At 40.7% G+C, this 25,664-nt stretch overlaps 1 protein-coding gene across 2 annotated transcripts in view; it reads right to left on the bottom strand.

Moving 5' to 3' along the window:
- The window catches only part of cntfr (ciliary neurotrophic factor receptor), a 174,473-nt gene that overhangs the window by 14,935 nt on the left and 133,874 nt on the right, over nucleotides 1–25,664 (bottom strand). For both annotated transcript variants that reach the window (XM_026338945.1, XM_026338944.1), the window contains 3 exons: nucleotides 12,973–13,090; nucleotides 12,002–12,168; nucleotides 6,505–6,668 (listed from right to left, as the gene is read on the bottom strand). In XM_026338945.1, coding sequence (XP_026194730.1) covers nucleotides 6,505–6,668; nucleotides 12,002–12,168; nucleotides 12,973–13,090 — 449 coding nt within the window. The remainder of the gene's footprint in view (nucleotides 1–6,504; nucleotides 6,669–12,001; nucleotides 12,169–12,972; nucleotides 13,091–25,664) is intronic.

Below are 25,664 nucleotides of genomic sequence, written 5' to 3'. Positions count from 1 at the left end.
CAGATTTGTAAAGTATTTAAAGACACACACACTCATGCGTGAGCGCGCTCACTATTGATTTATCTAAGTGCTTGCAGGATGAGAGTAACTTTTGGCAGAAATACAAAGACCATTAATACCGGGATGAGCAGATAGGCATAGAAAGACAATGGTGACAAAGTAACCAAGGTGTCGAGAGAAAGAGGGAGATGGATGAGAGAGGGCGGATGCGGCATGTCAGACAGAAGGACAAAGGAGAAAAAAAGTGGGATAAATAAATGAACGGAAGGCTGGGGCTGTGTTAGTCAAGCAGACACAGATTAAAGGAAGAAAAATTTCAAGCCCACATCTCTTCTCTGCTCGAGCTGCTGATTCATTGAGTCCTTCTGCTTCTACGAGTGTTTGTGCCTATTAGATTAGACGAACATTTAATTCAGTTTGCAGTTTTCTGCCCTCTATTATGTAAGTATACACCTTTTAGTGAAGACTTTTCAGTAATGACTGAATGAGATGCAATTTTTTTTATACATATTTTGTTATGCAATGGATATCTGTAGTATAATACAGTATAGTGGATTACCAGTATAATGCTGGTAATCCATGACATGCATAATTATGCACATAGTACTAATGTAGCATTCACATGCTTGGGTAGCATCAGCATCTGTATCTTTCTTTGTAATTTAAAGAACGAGAGCGTGTACGTGTGGGAGCATTTAAGAGTTTATATGCATCTGTACGTGCACAGGCATCTCTTCGTTTTTGCGTGAATACATGCATTTCCATGCAAGAGAGTCTGTGTTTTTCAGTTCAGCGTCTTCCCCAGAGGGCAGTTACAGCACAGCAGATGCAGTTTCATACCACGAAGAGAATACCGAGCAACCTGATATTGTTCTTAACACAATATCACGGTTGCTGGACCATTGCTTTAATTGCTGTGAGGGTATGAGTTTGCATCTCAGCGAAGGCAGCGTGAGGACAGGATGGAAACAACACAACACAAGGCTACGGGAATCAGAACAACTCACTGAACATTCACATGCATGCAGATCTGTTCTCATCTTCCATTCTGTTTGCATATTTAATAATTAATCGTCAATTGCAGATAAGGATACAGAAACAATGTGAAGTGCAAAACAGCGTGCAGAGCAGAAGGGTTCTCAAAGCAAAAATTAACAGGCAGTCCAATGGAAAGATATTATCCTCTTTATGGAGTGGATGATGAGGACATTGATGGACCAAATTGATCTTTTTGATGACTTGGGTGACAGCAAAAAAGGCTCTGTGGCATGTGATACTGCACCATTTGACTGCCATCAACTGAAGCCTGTAACACACACCAGGCTACAGACAGAAGTTGAGTTAGGTTATGGTGGCCGGGATGTGCCCATCTGGGGAGCAAATGTGATGAGATTACTGCTCTTTTTTTCTGTAGCGCTGACGCACAAAGGAAATAAGACAGTGTGGTGTTGATGGATGTCAGCATAGAAAGATGGAAGTCAAGACAACAGCAATATACACTACCAGTGTATGTTGCCCTCTAAAGTAAGAACCCAGTCATGACGCAGTCATTAATAATTGCCCATCATTAATTAATTTATTATTCTTCAAAATGTGTCAATCTACTTTCTTTCAAATTCAGTGTATGCCTATGTCTGTGTTTTATTCTATCAAACTTGGGGTTCTTAAGACCCGAGATCCCATTTCAATTTCAGCGACATCAGGAATTTGTATTTCTCAACTAGTGCTATGTAGGACCAAACAGCCAGCACAAAGAAAGCTACAGTACATGCTGTAATACACACTCTACAACCAACAAGGCAACAGCATCCTCTCTCTGTAAAAGCAAATCCATCAGAACCTTTAATCAGCAAGAGCCGAATACACATGACACATTCCAGGGTGTTTCTTATCAGGACTGTGTTTTACAATGTGTGGCCCCAAAACTATTTAGAGGCAACACTGCAAAGGGACAGAATTTACATCCAAAAGACAGAGAAAACAGACTGGGGAAACATTGCGCCACATGGCTGCATGTTTGACCCCTGAGGTCATCTCAAAGGTGCAACAGGACTGATGACTCCAAAACATCAGACGAATGACAAATCTGGTGAAAGTGGCAGTAGACTTCCATCCAGCTCATTTATACATTTCTTTGTACTTTTAACTTTGAAATATTAAACAAATATAATGTTAGAATGGCTTTAAAAGTAGGTGCGAATGTGTGAAAACATGTGGTCAGTATTTATAACAAACCCCTGCCCGCCTCTTCCAGCCTCGTTATATCTTGCTGGTATCGCAGCACATCAGTTTGCTGAGATTACCCCACTGTGGAGCTCATTTTGCAAGTTGTCTTTGTATCTGCGGAAATGTCACTTACTTGCAAACATTATCCGTCTAAAATGTATTATTTCTGTTAAATCTAAACTCTCTCCCTCTCTGTATTTCCCTTCTTTATCCACTATTTCATGGCTTAATATATCCCAGATGTTTCTGTTCATTATTCTCTCTTTTCTTCCTTTGAAACATTCATCTATCTTCCTTTAACTTGAAACACCTTGCAATGATAGCTTAGGAAACGTCACTTTCCAAGTAGCCTCTAGTGCTCCTTTTTTTTCTTCCGTCTCTCACACTTTTATCTCCCTTAGCCTCCATACATTTAATCATGTTCTCTTCCATTTCTTCCCCAGTTTTTCTTCTTCCTTTCTGTACCTCTTCGCACACTTTACATTGCTCCTCGGTTTTCATAATAGTATCATAATCTCAGACTCACACTGTGAGCTTTATTTAACGTCACAACTTTGTCAAATGCAATGAGCACTTGGATATGTATGAGTCTACATTTCAAACACCTTTGTCACTTCAGTCCAAATGCACTCATAAATGTCTACCTCATTTTTATACAGTGCTGCTTCCTTTTCGTTACTGCAGCTGCCTTAGTCTGCTACCCATTAATGTTTTTCTCCTTCTCTGATTCACTCCATTCGTCTCTACTTCAAAACTTTTTTCCCCTCATTTTCCTCCTTTCGTCTCAGTCCTTATCGCGCCTAAGTAGCTGGGCCCCAGTCACCCCATCATTTCTCAGGAGGATGGATGGTTTCCTCTACAGATCATTCTGATCACGCCACTGCTTTCATTTCTGACTCGAAACACTTTTAAAGATGTTCCATGCGTGAGACATTCTCCCTGCACTCTGCAATCTAACCACAATAAAAACAAGTTAATTCCTGAGCAATGCAAACCAATTCAACTACTATTCAACCATCTCTGAGGTAAACAATGTATCTTTTATATAATTTGGAAGCCTCATTAAACACAAATGAAGGATTTACAGTATGTAAAGGTCAGCTGGGTTTCTACAATAGTGTGCTTTAATAGTAAATCATTAAACATGTGGTTTATAATGTATTTGACCATGATAAGCTACTGTACAATGGCAAGAGTTCTATTTACAGTGTTGATGTTGCCTGTTCACACTATGGAAACAAGAACAACTAAGTTCTTAATCTTAATGATTTGCTTGCTCACTCTCTTCTGAATATGTTTAATACTTGTTTTGCATGTGTGCAATCCAAACACTTTTTCCTAGCTGCAGAAAAGTATAACATTTTTGATGAATTTTAATCTGCTTTCCATAAACATCACAACACAGAGACCGCCCTACTAAAAGTGAGTAATGATATTCTGTTGCCTTCTGACGCTGGTATGTGTTCCGTTCTGGTCCTCCAAGATCTCAGTGATGTTTTTGTTACAGTAGATTACCACATTTTGTTATTGCGACTGAAGCTGGAATAACAAGAAATGCACTAGACTGGTTCTTTTCATACTGTCCAATAGATCGTTTTGTGTTTTTGTTAATGATTACAAGTCCTCCTTTTCTCCTGTAAAGTACGGAGTGCCACAGAGTTCAGTATTGGGGCCAATCCTATTCTCCATGTACCTGCTCTCTCTCCGACATATTATTCGTAAACATGGTGTTTCTTTCCATTACTACACTGATGACACTCAGCTGTACTGTACCTTTAAGGTCTCAGACCATTGTAGACAATGTAGAGTTCCTTACATGAGTGTTTAAAAAGATAAAAAATTGGATGGCTCAAAATTTCTTGCAGCTGAATTATAACAAAACGGAAATAGTTATTATCAGCCCACAACATGCAGTCCAAACACATTTTGCTCTGCACGGATCCTCTTTCAGATAACACTAAGCCCGCTGAAAATAGTCTTCTTTGAGCATCGTGTCACAAAAGCTTGTTCAGACATGTTTTTATCACCTCATAAATATCTCCAAAATACGTTCAAAAATCATTTCATGATACAGAAGTGATCTTACATGCATTTATTTCCTCACGCCTTGACTATTTCAACAGTCTGTTCACCTGTCTCAGCCATAAATCTATTAATCAGCTCCAGATTGTTCAGAACTCAGCTGCAAGACTCTTAACTAGAAAAAGAAGAAATGAAGAAATCACTCCTTTTCTTTTTTTAACTTGTTGTTCTCTTTCTGTCTATGTGAAGCACTTTGTAACACGTTTAGAAAAGTGCTCTATAAATAAATGTTTTATTCTTCTTCTTCTTCTTATTATTATTATTAAGCATTAACACAAAATTAACACAAAAACAACAATCAGGCTAATTATGTACACACAATCTGCACAGATCATTTGTCTGTTGAGCAGACTTCATACTTGTGGGATTAAGAACACGACCGACTGTTACCCAACACCTAATAAAGGGGGTAGGATGCCCCTCCTTCTTGAAAACCACACTTACCACTACAAAAATTAAAACCATGACCACAGAGGCATTCATCAAAGGCCGTGGCAGAAAGAGAAAACTCTGCAGTATTTAGCTGTCACCAGCTGTATTTATGTAATTTCCAAATTACATCTTCCTACCCAATCCAAATATTGGCTTAAGGTTTCCCATCTTACACGTTACGCATTAGTTCCCATATTGATTGATTAGTGGTGAACAGGAGAATGAAAACTGAGAGTGTCTGTCAACAATTTAAGACTGAGGAAAGACTGAATGTTCATGAGTGTGTTTAACAGTGTTATGTCTTTGCATGTGTGACTTTGTGGCTAAAGGTTTTTGCACAGATGTGAAGAAGCTAATTGCAGGCCATGTGCAGTGCATGTGATTTCTAACATTTGCGAGCGTTATGTAAATGTGCAGGCGAATTTAGTTCCACTGTGTCTTACTATTCTTCTGCTATTGTCACTTAATCATTTTGAATATTTAGTTTGAACAGTAAAAATAAATAAATAAATAAAATAAATCCAGTGACCACTAATATAAACCTGAGTAAACGTTCAGATTTGAGAAGCAGGAACCAGAGTATCCTTCTACTTGATAACTCATTGAACATTACAACGATGATTGTTTATTGGTGTAATTAATTTTCTGCTGATTAACTACAAAAAGTAAGCCCCCAGTTCAATGCTGTGAGGGCCTGGAAGCAGCGCAATTAGGGGAGGAATTAAAATTGGAGGACGTCTTGAGTGTTTACTCATCTCAGGTGCATTTACATGTTTATTACCCCTTTGTTTGAACTAGGTGAAAAGAATGGGAAAGGCCCTGAGAGTAAAAGAAAAGACATTAGGAGGTTTTCCAAGTGAGGAAACACAGACTTCTTGGAACAACACCTCTGTAAAGCACTGATGTGTATAATAGCAGTGCAACATTAAACCTTGGTAGACAGAGACTAGATCCCAGAAATCTTATACTGGACACATATGCTTTTACTATACAAGGCCCTTAGGGAACTGAACCCACAAGAAATAGTCCTGTAATATACACTGTGAACCAAAGCAGCTGAGCGATTATGTCTACCTGACCAGGGATCAAACTCAAACTGCTACAGGTTGGACCATTCACCACAACTGGTGATATATTTTTTTTAATTGACGTTGGGGAATACTGCTGATGATACATAAGAATAAAATTAGGGGGTCATTTGAGTTTCTAGAAAGTTTTCCATTTCCTTTCGAGAAATATTTCTGCAATGTGTAAGAAGGCCAGTCTCATTCTTCAGAACAATATTTCCAGAAAAGGAATAATAAGAGCACACAAGAGGTTTTCAGATTCCAAAACATAAATCACACACGCACATGTGTTTTTCTTACAGCTTTTGGTAATAGAGATAAATCTGAACAAACACTGGTGAGCATTTATATCACCCTTCAGTTTTGGCGTATAGCACTTTCATTACATGTGTGAGAAAGACTTTTTTCAAGATAAATTATGCTACTATTATTTAGTTAAACTCGAGCAAATATGATTTTGTTGGCAACGTTGATGATTTTTTATTTATTTTTTGTATTTTGTACCCTGTGATTACTGCTTGTAAATGACATAATGATACATCATGTGCACAGATATACACACATGATACAGGAACACTCCTTGATACTGTGTGTCTCATTGCTTTTTCTCACTTTTCAGTCATGATCCTGAAGAATAAATACTCTACACTGAGTGTTTTTTTTTAACACACACACACACACATACAGCACTACTCACATGCTGCCACTGCTCTCGGATGAGCGGACGGTACCGAAGGAAGTATTTCAGAGGGAAGTTGTCGATGTCAGGCCAGGTGGAAGGGCTGTGCCAGGTTACCTCCAGCCTGCGAGGGTTGTCACGGATCGGGGTCGCAGTCACGCGCTCCGGGGGGTCTGGTTTGACTGTTGGGTGAATCAGAACAACTTGTTAAACGGGCACCCAATCGATTTTAAAACGTTATGGCCAGTTATAATTATCATAGAAAGTACTACTCAGTCTGAGAAAACAGCTGTGTTATATCTTTTGAGGCTCTGGATGAAGATTTCAAAACTCTGCTAAAATAACCATGACAATGTCATCAGGCATATCAAGAGTGTTGACACTCCACAAATATTTGATGTTATAAACTGGAGGAATGGAATGTTAACGATGAGGGATGAGGCCCTTTAACAGGCGGAGAAGGTCTAGTCAAAAATGTTGGATATTGTAGAATTTAGCATTTCTGAAACACAAGCTAGGAACTAAAATCAAGGTATGCCTGTCTTTAATGGACTAAAGGTCACTTAAAAAAATATTTTTCTAACAAATTGCAACTCAGCGATGACAAGGTCAGGCCTCGTCCAATCTCACTCATAGTTTTCTTCCACTACTCCTACTCTTACATATTATTATTGTAATGTTTCCTTATGGCCAGAATGTACTCTAAATGAAAATAAATGCTCAGGCAGGATGAGTGAAAACTTTGTTAAATTATCAGTGAAAGACATCAGCGAGGACAAAGAAAGAAGCTGAGAAAGGGAAGTGAGGTGAAGGAGAAGATGAGTAACAATCATTCCCAGATGAAAAAGCATGTTTCTGAATATGTGTCCACTGACAAAGACATAAAGAAAATGAGCGAACTAAATTAAGTGTGCTTTTCATATGGTACTGAATGACCCTGTCTTGCTTAGATCACTCTCACTAGGGAACACACAGGCCTGCCACTTTAGCTACATGAAACCCTTTCTCAAGCAGAAACACACAGGGAATAACAATAGGAAACGGATAGCTGCAATTACAGCCCATGTGCGATAAGATATGGTGCCAGAAGATGAAAGGACAAAAAAGCACGACAACATGCGTGCATGATGCCACCGCGAGCACGCCCAAGAACCGTACTCAGAAGCCAGTCAGACACTGGTCTTGCCGCTGAATGAATGATTGAAATTTTGAAAGATGAATGGAGATGACAAAACAGAGATATGAGCAGACAGACGGCTTTCTCCCTTGAGCAAGAGATGTTAATCTCATTCTGACCTTCTTCAAGTAAATGTGTAAAAAGACTGGAAAGAAAGGGAAGAAAGAGAGAGAGAGAGGAAGTAAAAGTCTGTGTAGGTACTGTAGAGCCAAACCAACATGGAGTCAGCAGAGACCAAAGAGCAGAACTTCCAGCATCTTTCCTCTTGGTCCACATCAGCTTTATATAACAGTATTCAGCTGAAACACAGACAGCTTTGTGTTGCATGCGTAATAAACACATCCTTTTTTGTGATGACCTCTGGGGAGGGCACCAAGTACTGCTGTTGTAACAATACTAAAGCTGGAAGAAGAAAAAGATTTACTCCTAAAAGGGGAGTTTGAAATCCACTGAGATGACAAGAGTCTGACACTGACCAGTGCGGATAATGAGAGGGGAAACTGAAAGAAACTAACAACTGATGAGGAACAGAAGAAGAAGAAGAAGAAATGAAGGCGGAAGAAAAACATGCAATCACACGGGTCTAATATCGCGGGATCCCACTGTTGAGCCTGTCCGTGCTTGGCCTGAAAACGTCTGTCATGCCTCCTTTGCCTCTGCTCATTCAAATTTGTGTCCATGTTAATGTTCCTCTTTCTTCATCTCGGCGTCATATTGCAACACTCACTGTAGTCCATCCTTTTCATGCAGATGCCAGAGAACACACACTGTAACATAAAAGCCTGGTCTTTCATACAGCTTCTAGCAAGATCATTATACCGCAGAAAATGGGAATGAGACAGTAGCAGGCAACTAATCTTTCTCACTAAAAAGAAAAGGTTAAGGGTTGCCCTGATGGCTACTATTATTCAGAGGTGTAAGAGATCTGCAAAAGATTAAGCTGCATGCAGAACCTAATCTATGTACTGTATAAATGCTTTTCTGAGAACTTCCAGGTTTTTTGAAAATTTGATTTTAATAATTTCTTTGGATGCATCCAGGTTTAAAAATCCATAGCTCTTCTCTTTCCTGTCCTCACACTATACTGTGTTTTTATAAATAAGGGACCTTTTTCAAGAGGAACATTAATGTGGACGTCTGTTCAGGAGCTGAATGATAGCATCTAACAGTGCACTTGACAAGCTGGACAAAGGGGGAGAAGTAGTGGAGACCTGCAGTGACCTGCAGGGATATCTCCAAAAAATGAAAACGGAACAACAAAGGCTAAAAAAAGAAAACGTATAGTCGCTCTCTATGGCAAACTGTCCAGTCAAGTTTCCATTATTAAGTCAAATACGTGGCCATTAAACCAAGTTTCTAATGTGGAAACAATATCAAAATATGCCACGCACTGTAAGTTTGTTTCATGTTTTCATATGGTGCAATTTCCCTTCTTCAGTTTTTAAGTCACATGCTTCCATGTAACACATCATTTATTCACCAAGTCTGTTTCCAGTGCACGTTGTGGCATCTTGCTTTTAACTTTTCCACCTCACCCAACTGTAAAATCTTTTTTCCACTGTATTCCCCCCCACCCACCCCTTTGTTATTCCAGAGACGGCTGAACGTGCTTTTGTTCAGGGTAGTAATTGGTGCATCGCTTAGTTAATTTGCTTCTAAAACTCTGCCAGCTCTCGGGAGGCTTTTTGTAGTTGATGCTGATCTTTGACCTACCTTGTAGAAAAGAGTGGAGTCTGCTACAGTTAGCAAAAAAAATTAAGAAATAAAATATATATAAAAAAAAATATATATATATATATATATATATATATATAGAGAGAGAGAGAGAGAGAGAGAGAGAGAGAGAGAAGAATCAACTAAGAGGAATATATACATATTTGAAAGATGATACAGATCCAGTAGGTACTGTACAGCTACTGCATATATTCACCCTTTAAAACTAGGTTACAGTATGCCGTACACTGAATATATTCATTTAATTCACAGTGAATGAACAATGGAGTACTGTTGACTGACAGCAGATGCTCAGGTGGGCTAGTGAGGCAAATGCTTTCACTGTACAAGCCTTTCACACTTAAGTCAGATCAGTTCTTCAGTTATCATTTGATCGTTCTGACACTATAAAGCTTTAAGTTATGAGTTGATGAGTCTGGATCTTCCTTGAGGCTTCTCTTTGTAAGTGTAGACTCACACACACACACATGCATGCACACACACACACACACACACACAATCTCACCTCATTTAATTTCATCCTAGCTTTGGTCGGATGAACAAGGACAGTCGAGAATCGTCTCACTCCCGCGCTCAGAATTCAGAAATGCACCGGGAAGCATGAAATTGTTTTATTTATTTACGATCTGCCTCGTTGTCCCCGAAAATGAATGTGACTTACACCTTAGAGTGGCATGAGAGAGACTTTTAACAATGCAGGAAACGCAGAGGTGATGAAGGGAGGAGGGAGAGGAGGGGCTGCCGTTTGGAAAGTAAAGAAGGGAGAGGAATGCAAGGGGGGGGGGGGGGGGGTGCACGTCCATGTGAAGTTTGAGGAATCTGAAAACATTTTTCTAAGACAGATCTTTTCTCTCTTTAGGATAGCTGTCTTACTAAACAAAGTGATCACAGAGTGCTGAAGTCAAACTGATTTAAGAGCGACCACAGCGTGCCAACCTCTCCCCATGTACCACTCCACAACATTAATAATCATTTTATCATCTTCTGGAAGCTTAAAAAGGAAACTTTTGGGGCAATCAATCTGAAAACGGAGACATTTGTTAGAGAAACGGCGTTTTGTTTGAAAAGATCTGCCCTGGTGATGGCGAGCGAAACGGGAGGGAACACGCGGAAGTACAAAGTCACGAGAAGGGCACGCGGGAATGAAAAGGAAAGCACGGGAAAAGAAAAGAGCAGTGGGGTATTTTGCTATCACCAATAGTTGGAAGGATATTTCCTCAGCCAAGGCGCTAATCCGGCTAGCATTAGCATTTTCATGAGTTCTGTGTCCAGGGCTTGGCAGAGCATGTCACTGCCTCATTTGGTTACTTAGGTACACACACACACACACACACACACACACACACACACACACTCTCTCTCGTTTTCAATACCTCACCCTCCCAACCGACACAATCGCTCCCAGACCCACTGGTGTCCGTGTGTGTGCTTTTATGCGTCACGCACACCCGTATCACGCACTAAGCAACGCGCGGGCGCTGACGACTGCCGGCAGCACTTTCCCTTATCTATCAAAGCGCCTCATCGTTCCTCCTTTAAAATGAATTTCTCCTCTTCGCCGCTTTTCCGGTCCGAGTCGCTCATGAATTCTGAGAGTCTTGCTGTTATTATGGCGCCTTCTGCACACTGAGTGAAGAAAAAAACTTCACAAGCCAAAGTGCATTTTCTTCAGAGTATTTGCCACGCGACAATGAAGGTTGCGACTTAAAAATGGCCAATGAAAAACACTAACTTCTGTTGACTAAAATGTGCTTATGTGGCAGCTGGTGTTTGGGGATATCTGGCACATTTCAGTGAGAAACCAGACCATTGATTTATGGCTGTCAAATCCTGGCCAAGCCTCAATTAAATACTGTTTGCTGCAGAAAAGGTTCAGAGGTAGCATGTTTATTCTCTAGAGCCTTTGGTAATGTCATGGGTGCACAGTCAGTGGGTTTCCCACTAATGGACTAAGCTGTTTGTTAAAGAAATTAAAGCTGTGCAGTCTCCTTTCAGCTGTGTGACATTTACTTGGCCATTGTAATTTCAGTTTTCTTTGTCTTTCTGGCACTGATCATTGCTGTGTGTGCAACAAATCTCAGAAGGGACCCAGAAGTGAATGAAATCAGTCATCTGTGGTCAAACAAATGCATTACCATTGCTCAGGGGGTGGCATCCTCAAAGAGATGCCTTGACACTCGACATTTTTCTCGCTATTTTGCCTTTGCCAAATATTTGTCAATCTGTGTGGGAAAAGGATCTTTGTCCCTGAACGTAGCTTGAAACGACATTAAAAGTTGAATGAAAAGTGTTAGTATCCTGCAGCCTAAAGGATTTAGGATGAAATATTTCAAAAAGAACATTGAAAATGTCAGTGTGGCCCATTTGAACCCTGTGAGCTGAGAACATTAATAAAACAGCACCTTTCTGTGGCACTTTCTTCATGTACATGCAGCCCTAACAGTGATGTGAATTTCTATTCAACATTGTTAAGTTATATGTTTTCATGAAGTCTAATACAACAAATTGCAAAACCACCTGCAGTCACAGAATAAACGCGTGGCAAAGTAGAACGGACCACAAAAGAGCACAGTAAAGTGAGCCACGTCATCTGTGGTATCCTACCTATGCTGGACTCCTCAAAAGAAATGGTGCTATAGGCTTTCCCCAAGGCGTTGACTGCTGTCACGTTAACTTTGTAAGGGAAGCTGGAGAAGACCTCGGGAAACCGTACGTGACAGCGGTTCTTGTGGACCGAGTCTTTCTGCACCTCCAGTGAACGCTGGTTATGCCTGAGCAGAAAAAGGAGAACACAGTGGGTAAAGAGGAACACGGATGTGAAAACGTCCACCTATTGCTGTTGGATGCTGGAAAGAGTTAGAAAGTATTTCGCTACACTATCTTTTCTTATGAACACCACATTAATTATTTAAAATTGATCTTTTTAACATTTTCTTCACATGACCTCCTTCATTGTTTTGCTTCTTTTTCTAACTCTATTGTGTGGTTTTAAAAGGAATTGTTCAGGACATTGTGATTTTGCATGTTCCATAACAGACAAATACGCGAAAAACGAACGTTTTTGTTTCCTGTGGGTGCAAACGTGTAATTTTTACCTGCATTTAGTAAAGAACGCCAAATATTACTGTTTTCTTGAAGAGAAATGTTGTAATTAAAGGCAAATTCAGTCACTTTGTCACATAAGTAATGACAAACATTCCATTCAAATGCCATTGCTATTTCATGGGCATGTTATCTGGCTCAGCTATGTTCAGATTCAGAAAGCCTAATTTATTTTCTTTTGTGGAATTGGAGGAAGAAAAGGTGGTCGGGGTCACATGGTATTGGGTGCACTGAATTCAATAATCTTACTTTTTTTTTTTTTTTTAGCTTCAATTAAATTTTATCTATCTGAAGGCATTTTCTATTTGAAACTATTCCAAAGCTTTTCCATATCTTGAGTCCATTCTTCCTTGTTGAATTGTTTGTCCTGTGAGCTGAAGGTTTTTCAGACCCTGACATCTGATTTTTGCCTTTGTTCGTTTACCTGCACCCACATGTGTCTATATAAAAGAAAAAAAAAAAGCTGCACTTACTGTACGTCCACTTCGAAGGTAGTAGGGATGAATGTCTGGTGTAGTTGGTGCCAGCTGCAGTAGAAGCCTTTAGGGTAGGTGTTGGATCGACAGGTGACTGCGGGCTCCCGAGGGGGAACTACAGCGAGATAAGAACAACAAACAAGAGACGAGTAAGACCTATGTTGAGAACAGACAGACATACCAAAGAGAGAGCAAGAGACTGATGTGTCAGACTAAAATGAATTAGATAAATAAAGTGCAAAGCAGCTGTGACTCATTTCATACACATTTCCTTATTGAATAATTAATTCCTGATACGATATACTACTAAAGAAAATCACTCTGTGTGTCTGTTTGTGTTATATTAGATGCTTTTTTATATCTAAAAGAGGTAAATAATTTCTGTACATGCAAAAACAGAATAACTTAGTTTAAGTTTTAGGTTTAGGTGTCACTTAAACACTCAGAAGCCATCACCACAGTAGAAGTGCTAACACATCTCATATGTTGAGTCGTATTGTTTTGAGAGGGATAATCTAATTACTGAAATGTCAGGTCTGTTTCAACTCAGTGTCAATCACTCAACATGAGTCTGCGTCTTCTGCCTCAAATCTTTATTTAATGGCTGCAGTGTTATATGATGTGACCTCTGTTAGTTGCCTCAACAGCTGCTGTAGAGCTATCTGTTCATCAGTCTAATATATCTACACAGGAAGGTGCCGAATAGTAGATTTGAAGCAATGTATGCACCAGTGGCGGGGAAACAGACACTGGTGTTGTGGAGCAAAAGAAGCATAAAAAAGTTGGCCAGGGAAAAGTGACGTTATGCCAACTTTGGCCTCCTCAAAGATTAGAGTCTTTTCTTTCCAGCTAGTCAACTGTACAACCATCTACCACTCCCTCTGTCGCACCACAGCTTTGTACCCTTTCACCCCTGTTCTCTCTACTGCATGTTGAGATAACCAGATCTAAATTTTCATTTCAATGGGTTAGGATTGCCGCTTTGATGGCCATTTTTAATTAATGCACAGACATTAAACTGCTGTACCTGTAATGAGATTATGTGTGTAATCACCAACGACAACCAAAAATGGACAAATACGGTAGTTTCTTAGTAAGAACCGCAGTAATGCAACTTTGAATGTGTGTCATATTTGCCTGGATCTGGTAGAAAGAGGAAATAAAACTTAAGCAGAGGGCCTAAATAATGTTAGCCACGGTGAAGCCGGTAGCCTGAATCCGAGGGACAGTATCTTAGGAAAGGGAAGAAATGTGAAAGCATATTTGCCTAAAGCTGTGCACAACAGAGAGACGGGGAGAAATCACAGGTAAGAGTGGGGAAGTAACAGAGACAGCCAGTCTGTGACAGAGCAGGGAAAAGGGAGGAAGTCTGTGCATGGAAAAACAGAGAAAGCGCCAGCGTACTGTTATCGCTGCTGAGCAGACAGTTTTTTTATTACTGTGTAGCAGTTTGCATCACTATTCTCAATTCTTAAGACTGAAATTTCCCATTTTAATACTTGTCAGGATTATAAAACTCCTGGGCCGAGTTATACTGTATGAGCAGATTAATGAGTGATTGAGTGTATGGCATTTTGTTGGCAAGTGGCCATGGCATAAGCAAAATAAAACCCTCCCAGTTTGCATGTTCAGAATCGTAATGGATTCCACTGAGGGAAACCAGAGGAGGCTCTTATGCCAACACAAGAACCTACAACTTTTTAAGTAATGTCCATAAGTACTACTTTCTGAAGCTGGTTAAACTATTGTGTTTGTAGTACGTAAACCACCACCTGAGAAGAGAGGGGGTCAAAAGTGCCACTTGGGTTTCTGCTAAGCGTGGAGTCTTTTGCAATTTGTTAATTTTTAGTACTTTCAGCACTTAGGGCTCTATAGCTGCTTCTTTTCAATCTTTCAAGTCTTTGTTGGCTTTCTTGAATGCTGGATTTTTCCCTCTTGGATCAATACAGTGTTTTTCTTGGAGAAAAGCTCAACATTAATTTGAGTGAGACCAATTTCATGCGCCGCGTCAGAGTTCTGTCTCACTATTTAGTCATCTTTAATTTTAATAGACATTCCTCTAACGTCCTCTGGGGACTGCTCCCTCAAGATGTATTTGGTCCAACAAACACACACACACACACACACACAGACGCACACAGACGCAAAAACACAACCACAAGCAAGAGGCAGGCTTGATTGGCTGATATGGGTCATTTCACTGTCACACACAATCAGCTGTGTTTAAGCGGTCACCACGGCAACTAATTAGCCTGTCAATAACGTCAACGATGAGGTACCAGGGACGCCATCCAATCACAGTCAATTAATCACGCAGACTAATTGGGGCCATCTCAATCAATTGGCTCCTCATCTGAGAGCCTGAGTGAGAGTCACAAACAATGCTGAACACAAACATGCCCACGCACACACACGGGTTCATTGTCAGGAAGGACAAACACACGCACGTTTCCTGAGCCGCAGGCGCTGCTGCAGGTTTTTGAAGAATTAGCCATAATCAATCAAACCAGCTTATTAACAACTTAGACGAGTTCAGAGAGGAGAACTAAAGATCACGGCTGAAAAGAAAGCAGCGAGGGGAAAGCTAAAAGACAGACGAAGGAAATCAGGCATCAATAGGATCAGCATACTCGTATGTGCATGTCAGCCATGTTTGGAGTGGCTTATTTGAGCTCTGGTGTGTTTACTCCTTTCATTTAGTTTCTTCTGCCAGGCACTGGTGACGTCAATCAAACCGCCGCTGTGGCACCTGAAAGCACAGTTCACACTGTGGAGCTCCTTCAAGGGGACAGAGAGCGTGATCTGAACGACTGATACGAAATGACCTCAGAACCCCGAGACCTCATGTGTGCAAGGAGACGGACACTGACACCCACATGTCAGCTGCTCATCACGGTTTGACTAACAAGGATAGTAAAACAAAAATCGACAGCTCCAAACATTTATCTGACGTGAAACTCGTCTTATTTTAATCTACCATTAGACTGAACAAGTAGCTCCTGTGGTTAAAGTGAAACAATTACCAAAACAATATAATCTGATAGCTAAGGGCAAATAAAATGCTCACTGGCAATAAGAAATGTCAGAGGATGGATAAGGACGACCAGAAAAAGAAGAAGAAATGAGAGAAATAAGGACATCACTGCAAAGAACAGGTGTATCTAGAGACAAGGATGAAAAGAGGGGAAAAAAGAATGGTTATGAGATACCGAATTCTGAGAAAATATCACAGGGAAACACATAAAAATGGACGAGAGAGGGGAACAGGCACAGTTCTTTTATCAGATTTTACTAATGCGCCTGTATAAATTTCAAACACACAACACATACACATGCACAAAAAAAAAAAAGCTGCCGCTCAGCTGCTTCGGTAATAATAAAACATCAAAAGCTTTGTGTGCATTGAAGGAAAATAGAGGTAGAAACGAAGAAGAAGAAAGAACTAGAGATAATGCACCTGTAGAACCCCCCCCCCCCCCCCCCCCAAAAAAAAAAAAAAAAAAAAAAAAACAGAGAACAAAGTCTAAATATTAAAGCAAATAAACAATATTTCAAAAGAAAATGAGACGGCGTATGTGCTGCTCTTGTTTTGAGAACGCGCCCCGCGAGATCTCACCTAACTCAATGGGACACAGGACAGCGCTCATGAATAAATGTTATTTGAATTAGTGCGCTTTCATCATCTGGTTTGAATTGCTAAACACTGAATGGGATTTTGGAGATGCTCTTTGTTAGCCAGCGAAACATGCACCTGTGCGTGCGCGCGCACACACATATGCGCATGCACAAGTGCTTCGTTAGAGTTAAGTTACTTTTAAATGGTAATAGAGGACACACCAAACTTCCTTTAGGCGGCCGCTCATTAGTCATAATGAGAAGGACCAAATGATAAAATGAAAGAGATATGCTTTCTGTTGAGGAAACACACACATGCTAATGTTCTGTTTGGGTCTATGAATTTCCCATTGTTTGATGTAGAAATATATTTTCATCAGTATCAGTCTCAAAGTTTTTATCAATTAATTCCAAATTCATTGAGTACGTGAAACACAACAAGTTCAACTGGGAAATTCTTTGTCGCAGGAAATGTTGCATTAATTAGACCAACATACCAATCAAAAGTACGAGTTGTAAAAGTAAAAGTTGTTACCACTAAATAAATATTAGTTGAAAAAAGATCCCTCATATATTCTGGTGAAAAACAGAATATACAGATGGACAAATTTCAAGAGAGCTTTAATTAAATATTTCAAGGATGTTATCATTCAAAAGTGAGTCTCCAGAGAGAGAACCACAGTTTTGGAGATTTATTTCTTTATTTATTGCCTTCACCCACACGTCAGACACAGTGTTAGATCAGAACACATTCACCTTTTAAAAAAACCAAGTGATACGGGCCGCGTTGCTAAGATGGGGGTTATTGTTTTAAATAAATTGATAAGGGCAGCCATCGCCTCACTGGAGTTCTTTCACTTGCTCTCATACTGTCTCTTCCTTTCTCACACTATTCTGAACCTGTCACACTTTTTTTTTTTCTTTTTCTCACAAAAAAAAAGGATCTTTGTCACAGGAGGACGCGCACGCACCCGCATAAACACACAGAGAAATGTGATGAGGGACAATGACATCCAGTGGCCTGGTTGCTAGGCTGCAGATGCTGCAGTAATTGCTATTTGGTTGTGTCGGTAGCCTCCCTGTTGCTTTGTGTTTGTGTGTGTGTGTGTGTCCACTTGCGTTCTTACATGTATTTGTGTGCATGTCTTTCCTTGTGTGTGTTTGTAGTACATTCTCTTGCTATGAGGGCGGCAGTTAGCTCAGTTTTCTATGAAGCCCATGGTTACTGGTTCGAATCCTAGTTCCTCCTGGCTGTATGTTGAGGTGTTATTGGACAAGACACCAAAACCCCACAGTACTGCTGTCATCCACTGCAGCTGTCCAAACACCAATTTGCCCAAGGGGATCAATAAGGTATGTCATTATTATTATAACAACAAAGATGAGTGTCTTTTCTTTCCTTGTTGCAACTGCTCCATTCATACACTTATTAAAAAAAGAGCTCATGATGTTCAAACAGCCTAAAGCATGTTTGACCTCGACAAAAACACATAATTACCAACACTCAGTCTTTGCTAAACACAGTTCATACCAAAGGTCTTACACTAGCCTACAAACTCATCCTTCCATGCCGCCGCCCGTCTATCTGTGATGCACATCTCATCTGGTTTAAAGTCACGTTTTTCGTATTAGAAATCCGACGGGGAAGAACCACATCACTCTTGGAGCCCGTGCGGCCCTGAATGGCATAACTCATTTAGGCAGATGGCTTTGGTCTCCGTTTGACTCCGCCTGCCAATGCTGGGCTCGCCGCATTTTAGATTAGCTTAGTCATGTGTCATGGGAGAAAGAGGAATGTAAATAAAACTGTAGCACAAAGTCATGGAGATACAGAGACGCTGTGGTGCCTTTTTGTCCAGACCAGCTGCCACGGTTAACGCTAATGCAATTGCGGCGTAATATTTTTATCCAGAGCTCTGAAGCTATCCTGCTGCATGCATATTGTTAGTGTGTATGTGGCTGTATGCAATTAAAGGAGGTCTACTACTGTATGATGTGAATATTTAGTTGTATGCATATGTAATTGAATTGAAACTGCATGCATTTGCCCTTACGCTACATGCACTTGGACGTCTCTTTAAAAGCGCGCTTATGTCTGAGTGCTAAGTTATGACATGTAAGTGTTTTTAGAGAGCGCCTTTAACCTATTAAACACTTACGCCTGCTTTGAAGCGCTGTAGCTTTATGCACATTTGCTTAAAATTCAGCAAAGCTTAGTTTGTATCTTTGGAAACTTTTGTATCTAAATCTGAAATAAAGTTCTGCAAAAGCAGAGTAATAAGAAACTGATTATAAAGGAAAAAGAGCAACAGTTTGCGCTCCTTCTGAATGTGTGCATGTGTGTGAGTGGTTGTGTCCTTTATTGCAATGAAATTTGATTACACACAACCTCGAGTCTATTTTACACAATCACAGAAATTAACTTACTAACTCAGGGCATAAGAATTGCATATGCACACCAAGCACTCATTTTTCTCCTTTGCTTCTATTCTACTTTTATTCCATATCTATCTTCGTTAATACCCTCCTAGCCTTTCTGTCCCTGGTACAGAGCAGTACGTACGCATATTGCACGTGAAACGATGATGCCCTGGCATTCCAGGAATGTATCTGGGCCAATTGGAAACAGCCGCACGTGTGTGTGTGTGTGTGTGTGTGTGTGTGTGAGAGAGAGCTGAATGAATGAGCGAAAAGGAGGATGAACACCTTTCAAGAGCATCAGGAGTTGATAAGTGAGAGACAAAGAGTGCACAAGGTGAAGACAGAAACATAAAGGAAAGAGGTGGGGAGAGAGATGTTGAAAGGTTTGCATTGACCTCCGCAGCTCTGCGGTCAGACACAGGAAGACGACCATTATACTCGTCGGACACTTAGATTCCCCCCCTCCGGCCTGTCTCACACACACATATACGCCCGCGCTCGCTTAGCCACCTGACATCACAAATCTTGCTCAGACCTTGAAAATAATGGCTTATATTTCACAGGAAATAAGGGAAAATTCTCAAGGAGCTTCGCACAATCTCACCTTAAGAACTTTGTATGGACTTGTTTTGACTTTGCAGATGCTTCCTTGCTCGGATAAAATCTCTCTCTCTCTCGATAGAGACTGCTGTCATTATGAGATGACCACATAGTTTTCGTGACTATACATGAATAAAATCAGACAGTACTTGGAATCTGACATTGTATAAATGTGAGTCTCATTTGAGACCAAACTGCAGCATGGGAATTTAGTTTTCTGAGAGACACACTTTCACTGCCCAGTGTTGAGAGGCCAGGCATTCCTCTCATGCTACTTCACTCTTATTGCCCTTCATTATTATTTATCTTGACAATGTGGTGAAGACTGTCAGCAAAGTTGGTGAAACAGGGCAGTGTCACTCATGACTTATGTGCTCATTTAAAAGTAATCTTCTTAGTTTTTGAGCTGTATCCTCGCATGCCTGGACCTTTAAAGCCACGCTTTATTTCAATTGCTTTTAACAGCTGCATTATCAACACAAGGAAAAAATGCTTTAGATGATTAGGGTTTTGTTTTTTCCCTGATATTTAACCATTTGCAGAGAAGACATTAATCTCTTTACTTTGGGGTTTTATGGTCTTGCACTAAGAGAAAGGACATCAGAACAGTGCCTGGTTAAAGATTAATTGCCTTTGTCAGGAGCACTGCAGCAGGTCAAACACTTCGGCTAACGGGGGATTGAGTCTAGCACCGTGTCACACTGTAAGTAATGCAGGGTGACACTCAAAAACTAAGGTATCAATAGCCATCATCTTTCACTCTCTAAGAAGGAGATGGAGGGCAACTTAAGATTTTCCTTCCCTCTTCCCTTCCTACACATCTGATCAACTTGTCAATCACTTTTGAGTCAGGCGTGGGTCAAATCTTTAATGCTTTCCACATTGTCCTTTATTGTATTTAACAGAAGAGTTGCACACTCCCTGTTCTTTCTGGTTGTACATAACAACTTTAGCAACACCTCTGCTTTTTCCTGAAACGCAGTTAAAGCTAAAGTACAGATCAAACTGGAGCTGGACAAGACACTCGGAGAAAGTTGTAGGTAAGAAGAAGGAATGAGGATGAAAGCTACTGAGGTCAACATAATTCCAGCACACTAATGAAACTAGAAATTGCCATTCTATCACTGAAAATCCCATCAGTACTACTAAGCAGCTGGTATCGTTTTACCGTGCAAAATAGAAATTTGAGTGGCTGTAAGCCGTTGAGTTTAGATGTCTCTAGTCTCACTAAGAGGCAAAGCTCTATGTCACAATGGCAATAATAGCCTGAGGCTCTGTCACTGCTGCGGCAATTGCCTCTTAGTTGCAGTGTCCGTGATGGCGAAATGAGTGACAGGCTGGAATTGACCAATCAGAGCTGTCAGTCTGCCAAATGCACAAACAGCTAACTGCCATCACTCACCGAGATGAAGAAATGAGACAGGCAGGTACCACCCGAATCCCCAAAGTCTGAATCGAAACAGCTGACTCCCTTAAATTCCGCTGTCAGATTCAAAGCCAGACAGGACAGACACATAGGAAGACAGCCATTGAGATAGCGAGAAATCAAAAGTGCCTGCTCTGTAAAGCTTGAGGCCATCATTGTGAATTCATCCAGCTGCTTTGTGGAGGAGCACTCTGTGGTGTCTTTTTACATACACCATGTTCTCTTTATGGAGTTATGAAAGGTGTCACATTACTGTGGAGGCACAATTGCTCATTCTACCCGGTCTGAAACCTTTAGATACACAGAAAGAGATGGAGAAAGGGCAAAGAGGGGAGCCGTGCACGCAGTGTGACTGCCTGAAATCAAAAGAGCATGCATACAGTACATCACCAACAAAAGCAAACACTAAGAAGAGAAACAGCGCTCCACGCAGCTCTCAGCAACCTTGAGTCCATTACAACAATGATTCTTGGTAATACGGTAATGCTATTCTAATGGAAAGTTTGCACAGAGACTTTAAGCTACATGGTTTCAATCAGGTCCTCCTCACACCAGCTGCACACTAGCCCATGTAAGCCAGACTCACTGTCAGCCAAGCTGGAAGATCTTAGCTCTTGGCAACATATGCTGGGAATAGAACTGTCATTTCAGTAGCACTGTATCTACAAGCAATGGCTAATGTCAGTGCTGCTTACATAATGTCAGTGTTAGTTTCGTTAGTCATTTTGATGTTGTTGGTGTGGCAATGGGACATCAGAAAAAAAGCTGCATGCTTGAAACTAGAATAAAGACTCCAATATAAATGTTCTTGGCAACTTCCAACTCTTGCTAATGATCTCATCTAGTCATCTGAATACTGTAGCTGTAGCTAATGTAAATTAATTCTTCATTTCACATTGTAAATGGATTATAACTCATTATTATACTGATTCTTTACAGCTTATGATGCAGACACTCGACGTGACCTTTCCCCCTTGGCAGTTGTTCAATTCACTTCAGCCGAGAGCACGGTGACCTGGTCACTGTGCATCACGTGTGTGATTCATTGCTTGTCAACAAAGAGCACAGCAAGGTAATGACAGTGCGAAGAATAAAGGATGCATCCCGTCTAATATGCCGCAACGCGTCCTGCTATGAAGATTCCCAAGCAGATAGCCTAATCACAAGATTCAATTCCCTCGTCCTTCAGAGAAAACGTCCCCAAGTTTCCATTCTTGGAGGCAAGAGCAGGCAAGGAGGAGAGCTAAATTGAGGCAATAAAACAACAAGGAGTCGGTCTACATGGTTCAGTGAAGGAACAAACAGTGACCTCATTCCCCACAGCGGCATTTTGGCACAGGCACAACCACAACACGATGCTCTTATCTCACCTATCATCATTCCTTTGAGTCTTGTTTGGGTTCAACTGCAAAGAAACAAAAACACACTCCAAAGTCTGGAGTTTGGAGCATAACCCTGAATCAGAGTGTTGGACTGAAGTGACGCATACTTTTCATAAATGATTTTTCCCCTGCTTTTATTCCTCTATGGTTTTAGCCAACGCTGCCTTCTGAAGTGTACGGTGAGAAATCCAGATCTTATAAACGTCTTTCCCCAAAGCATGATGAAGTCCATTTTTTCCTAAGACAGCCTATTTTTATAGCCTCTGCTCGAAAAATCACATACCCATAATAAAATTAGAATATCTCTGCATCCACCACCACCAACCAAATCCATCTGGATACCTTTGGTATCATAGTAAAATGAAAACCTAAATGCCAAGCTATGTGTTACTGGTGAATAGTAAATGAAGGTGACACCCAGCACAAATGAAAAAGTTTTACTTTCGCCTGAATAAATAAAACACGTTTTCAAAGCACCAAATTCTGATTATATCACATGAATTTCAATAGTTTCTGTCTCTCAGAGTCACAGAGAGACACAGGGGCCAGGGGGGAGCACACTGTGTATCATTGCTTTCTTTTATTCTTTTAATGTCTGTCCTCTCTCTACCTGTTTTTTCGCTTTTTTCTTCGGCAGTCGTACTTTCCCATCATTTCGTCTCTCTCACCCACCTTTTTCTGTGATGAGTTCAAATCACGGGTATCAACCAACCTAAACTCTCATGACCTATGATTAGCTGATTACAAACAGCTTGATTGGTACTCAGCATCCCAGCTATATTATAGGGCTCAGAGACAGCAATCTATCATTATATTTTATCAGCCAAGCTGTTTTTAATGATGTTGGATTGCTGGATCATGTTGGATTGCGAGAGCGTATGTGCGACTTGAACATGGTCCAATAATATAGTTTGTTTTTTTACAGGAAATTGATTCATTTCTCTTTTTTTTTTATAGAGAAAATTATACTCTGTATTGGAAGTAAATCATTAAGGGAATGGCAGGAGGAATGTGATATTAGAGTGTGTGTGCGTGTGTGTGTGTGTGTGTGTGTGTGTGTGTGTGTGTGTGTGTGTGTGCAAGGCGGTGGGGGTGGGGGGGGGTCAGAGATTAAAAGCAAGCAACAGAGCAAAGAAAGAAAGTTAGTGGGCAAGAAGGAGGAAAAAAGGAGAAATGACACTCATTGTTCCTTCTTCTTGCTGTCAGTTCTCAGTAATGCTAATCATTAGACTAATCTGACAGGATGGTACACACACACACACACATACACACACACACACATACATACACACTCCTTGCCCCCCAACCCTCCCTCCCCCAGGTTGAATTCCAGTGCCCAGCGTCAATGAGAGGGAACCGCCACATTACATGGCTGTTTGTTCTCTTTGTATGCTCGCCTGCAATGCTATTGTGTGTGTGTGTGTGTGCACATTTGGACCAGTCTTTTAGTTTTTTTTTTTTTTACTTTCTTTTGAGCTAATTTATGATGAAGTAATAAATGTGTGTTGAAACTGATTTTTTTTTTTTTTTTTTTGGAAGAAAACGCACAAAATTTGCCAGGTTTACTGACAACATGTACTTTTTGTTTCCATGCAGAAACAGCAGCTGCCGTTGCTCCATCCACAGAATTTGATTAGAAGCAGACTGAAATGGGGGGGGGGGGGGGGGAAGAAAAAGAAAAAATAGAAAGCTTCACTTCTGGCTTTGTTTTAATGAAGGAAGTTCTTAGATTTAAAACACATTTTTAATTTTGAGATACGCTATACTTGTACCCAATCTGACACAGGGCCTTAACTAAACATAGATTGTACTTTTCTTAACAGTTGTGGTTTGTAAACATAAACTGACCTTTTAATTTGAATTGTACTGGGCAGTAATCCAAACTTCCTGCCCTGGAACATCAGTAGGTTTTACTCTGGCCTTGAAGGGGCGCTCTTGGTGCACTGCTGTTTAGCTTTTAAAGCGAAGACAATAAAGGGGAAACCTGGAACAGTTGCTGCAGTTATGCAAAGGTTAAAGTCAGTGTAGTCACTACTGTATATAAGGATTTTATAATGACCGCAAATCTTGTTCTTTAAGATTTATCTTGACATCAAAGTTAAAGTCCAATGTGGATACAATCCAGCTTTCCTTAATCTTAACATCCTCTTTACTACGGAGAGTAAAGAGGAAAAATAAACAAAAAAAAAAGTTCTTAAAAGTATCCAGTGTACCAAATGATTCTCACCTTCAGGGAAAGTTGAGGAGGCTGCACAATCTTGGGCTTAAGTGGGATGCAGTACCATTAAAAAACTGTGTGTATGTGTGTGCGTCCTGAGGGAAAAGAGGGATCTTGGTTTAGAATAGGTAACAGTGGAATGTAATTGAGCTGAAAATTGAAAAGCGGAGCCGTAGCAAAGCCAAGCTGCTGTGTGTGTGTCTGTGTGTCTGTCTTTGCACGCGCACGCTTGTGTGTGTTTATGCAGGTATTCTTCAGCATGTGTCTGTGTGTGCTTTTCCAGCGCAGGATTTGGAGTGTGCGTTTGTGTACTTGTGTTTGTTTGCGTTTTAAAACCAGAGTGGGATGCCAGTGTAATCCTTGCACAGCCAGACCCCCAAGGATAACTGAATTTACTGCTGAGTGGGTGAGCCACACAGGCATGCATATGAGAGCGGGCCCACACACATGTACGCCCCGGACGCGCGCGTGCGCGCGCAGCCACCAGTGCCGACTACCTGAGAGAGGAAAGAGGAGCGAGGACGTGAGCACGCTCGAGTCTCACTCTTCTTCTCCCCAGAAACGCTCACTTGGAAAATTGGACAGAGCTTTAGTCGTCTCATCTGTGCATAACTCATGATGGTCCTTTACAATATAAACTATATACAGTATAATATACAGGTACATCACCTGTTTGCATGCACAGTTTACTTTACAGGATAAGCTCATTTGTTTCTGTGCTTCCTTGTTGCTTCACTCTAAGTCTCTGTGAATAAATAGTTGGTGTTTTCTAGTCCTACACAGACAGAAGCTTCAAATTATGATGTGATTCACCACCTCAAGCTCTTTATAATTTTTTTTTTCTTATGATGAAACATTGCCTTGCCTTGAAAGGCACATGAAATCCACAAATAAACATTTGCTACGCTGCATGCTGGATGTAGGCGAGTAACTTGGAAACGTCATCAGTCACTCACTACCATGTAAAAGGAGACGTTGTGGTTGGACAAACAAATGAGGTAACTGGCCCTGTGCAGTCTTTCAGAGA

The sequence above is a fragment of the Anabas testudineus genome, chromosome 22 (assembly GCF_900324465.2).
Source record: "Anabas testudineus chromosome 22, fAnaTes1.2, whole genome shotgun sequence".
Taxonomy (NCBI): domain Eukaryota; kingdom Metazoa; phylum Chordata; class Actinopteri; order Anabantiformes; family Anabantidae; genus Anabas; species Anabas testudineus.
The sequence above is the reverse complement of the archived record's forward strand: the minus strand, read 5'-3'. Positions and strand labels throughout refer to the sequence as shown.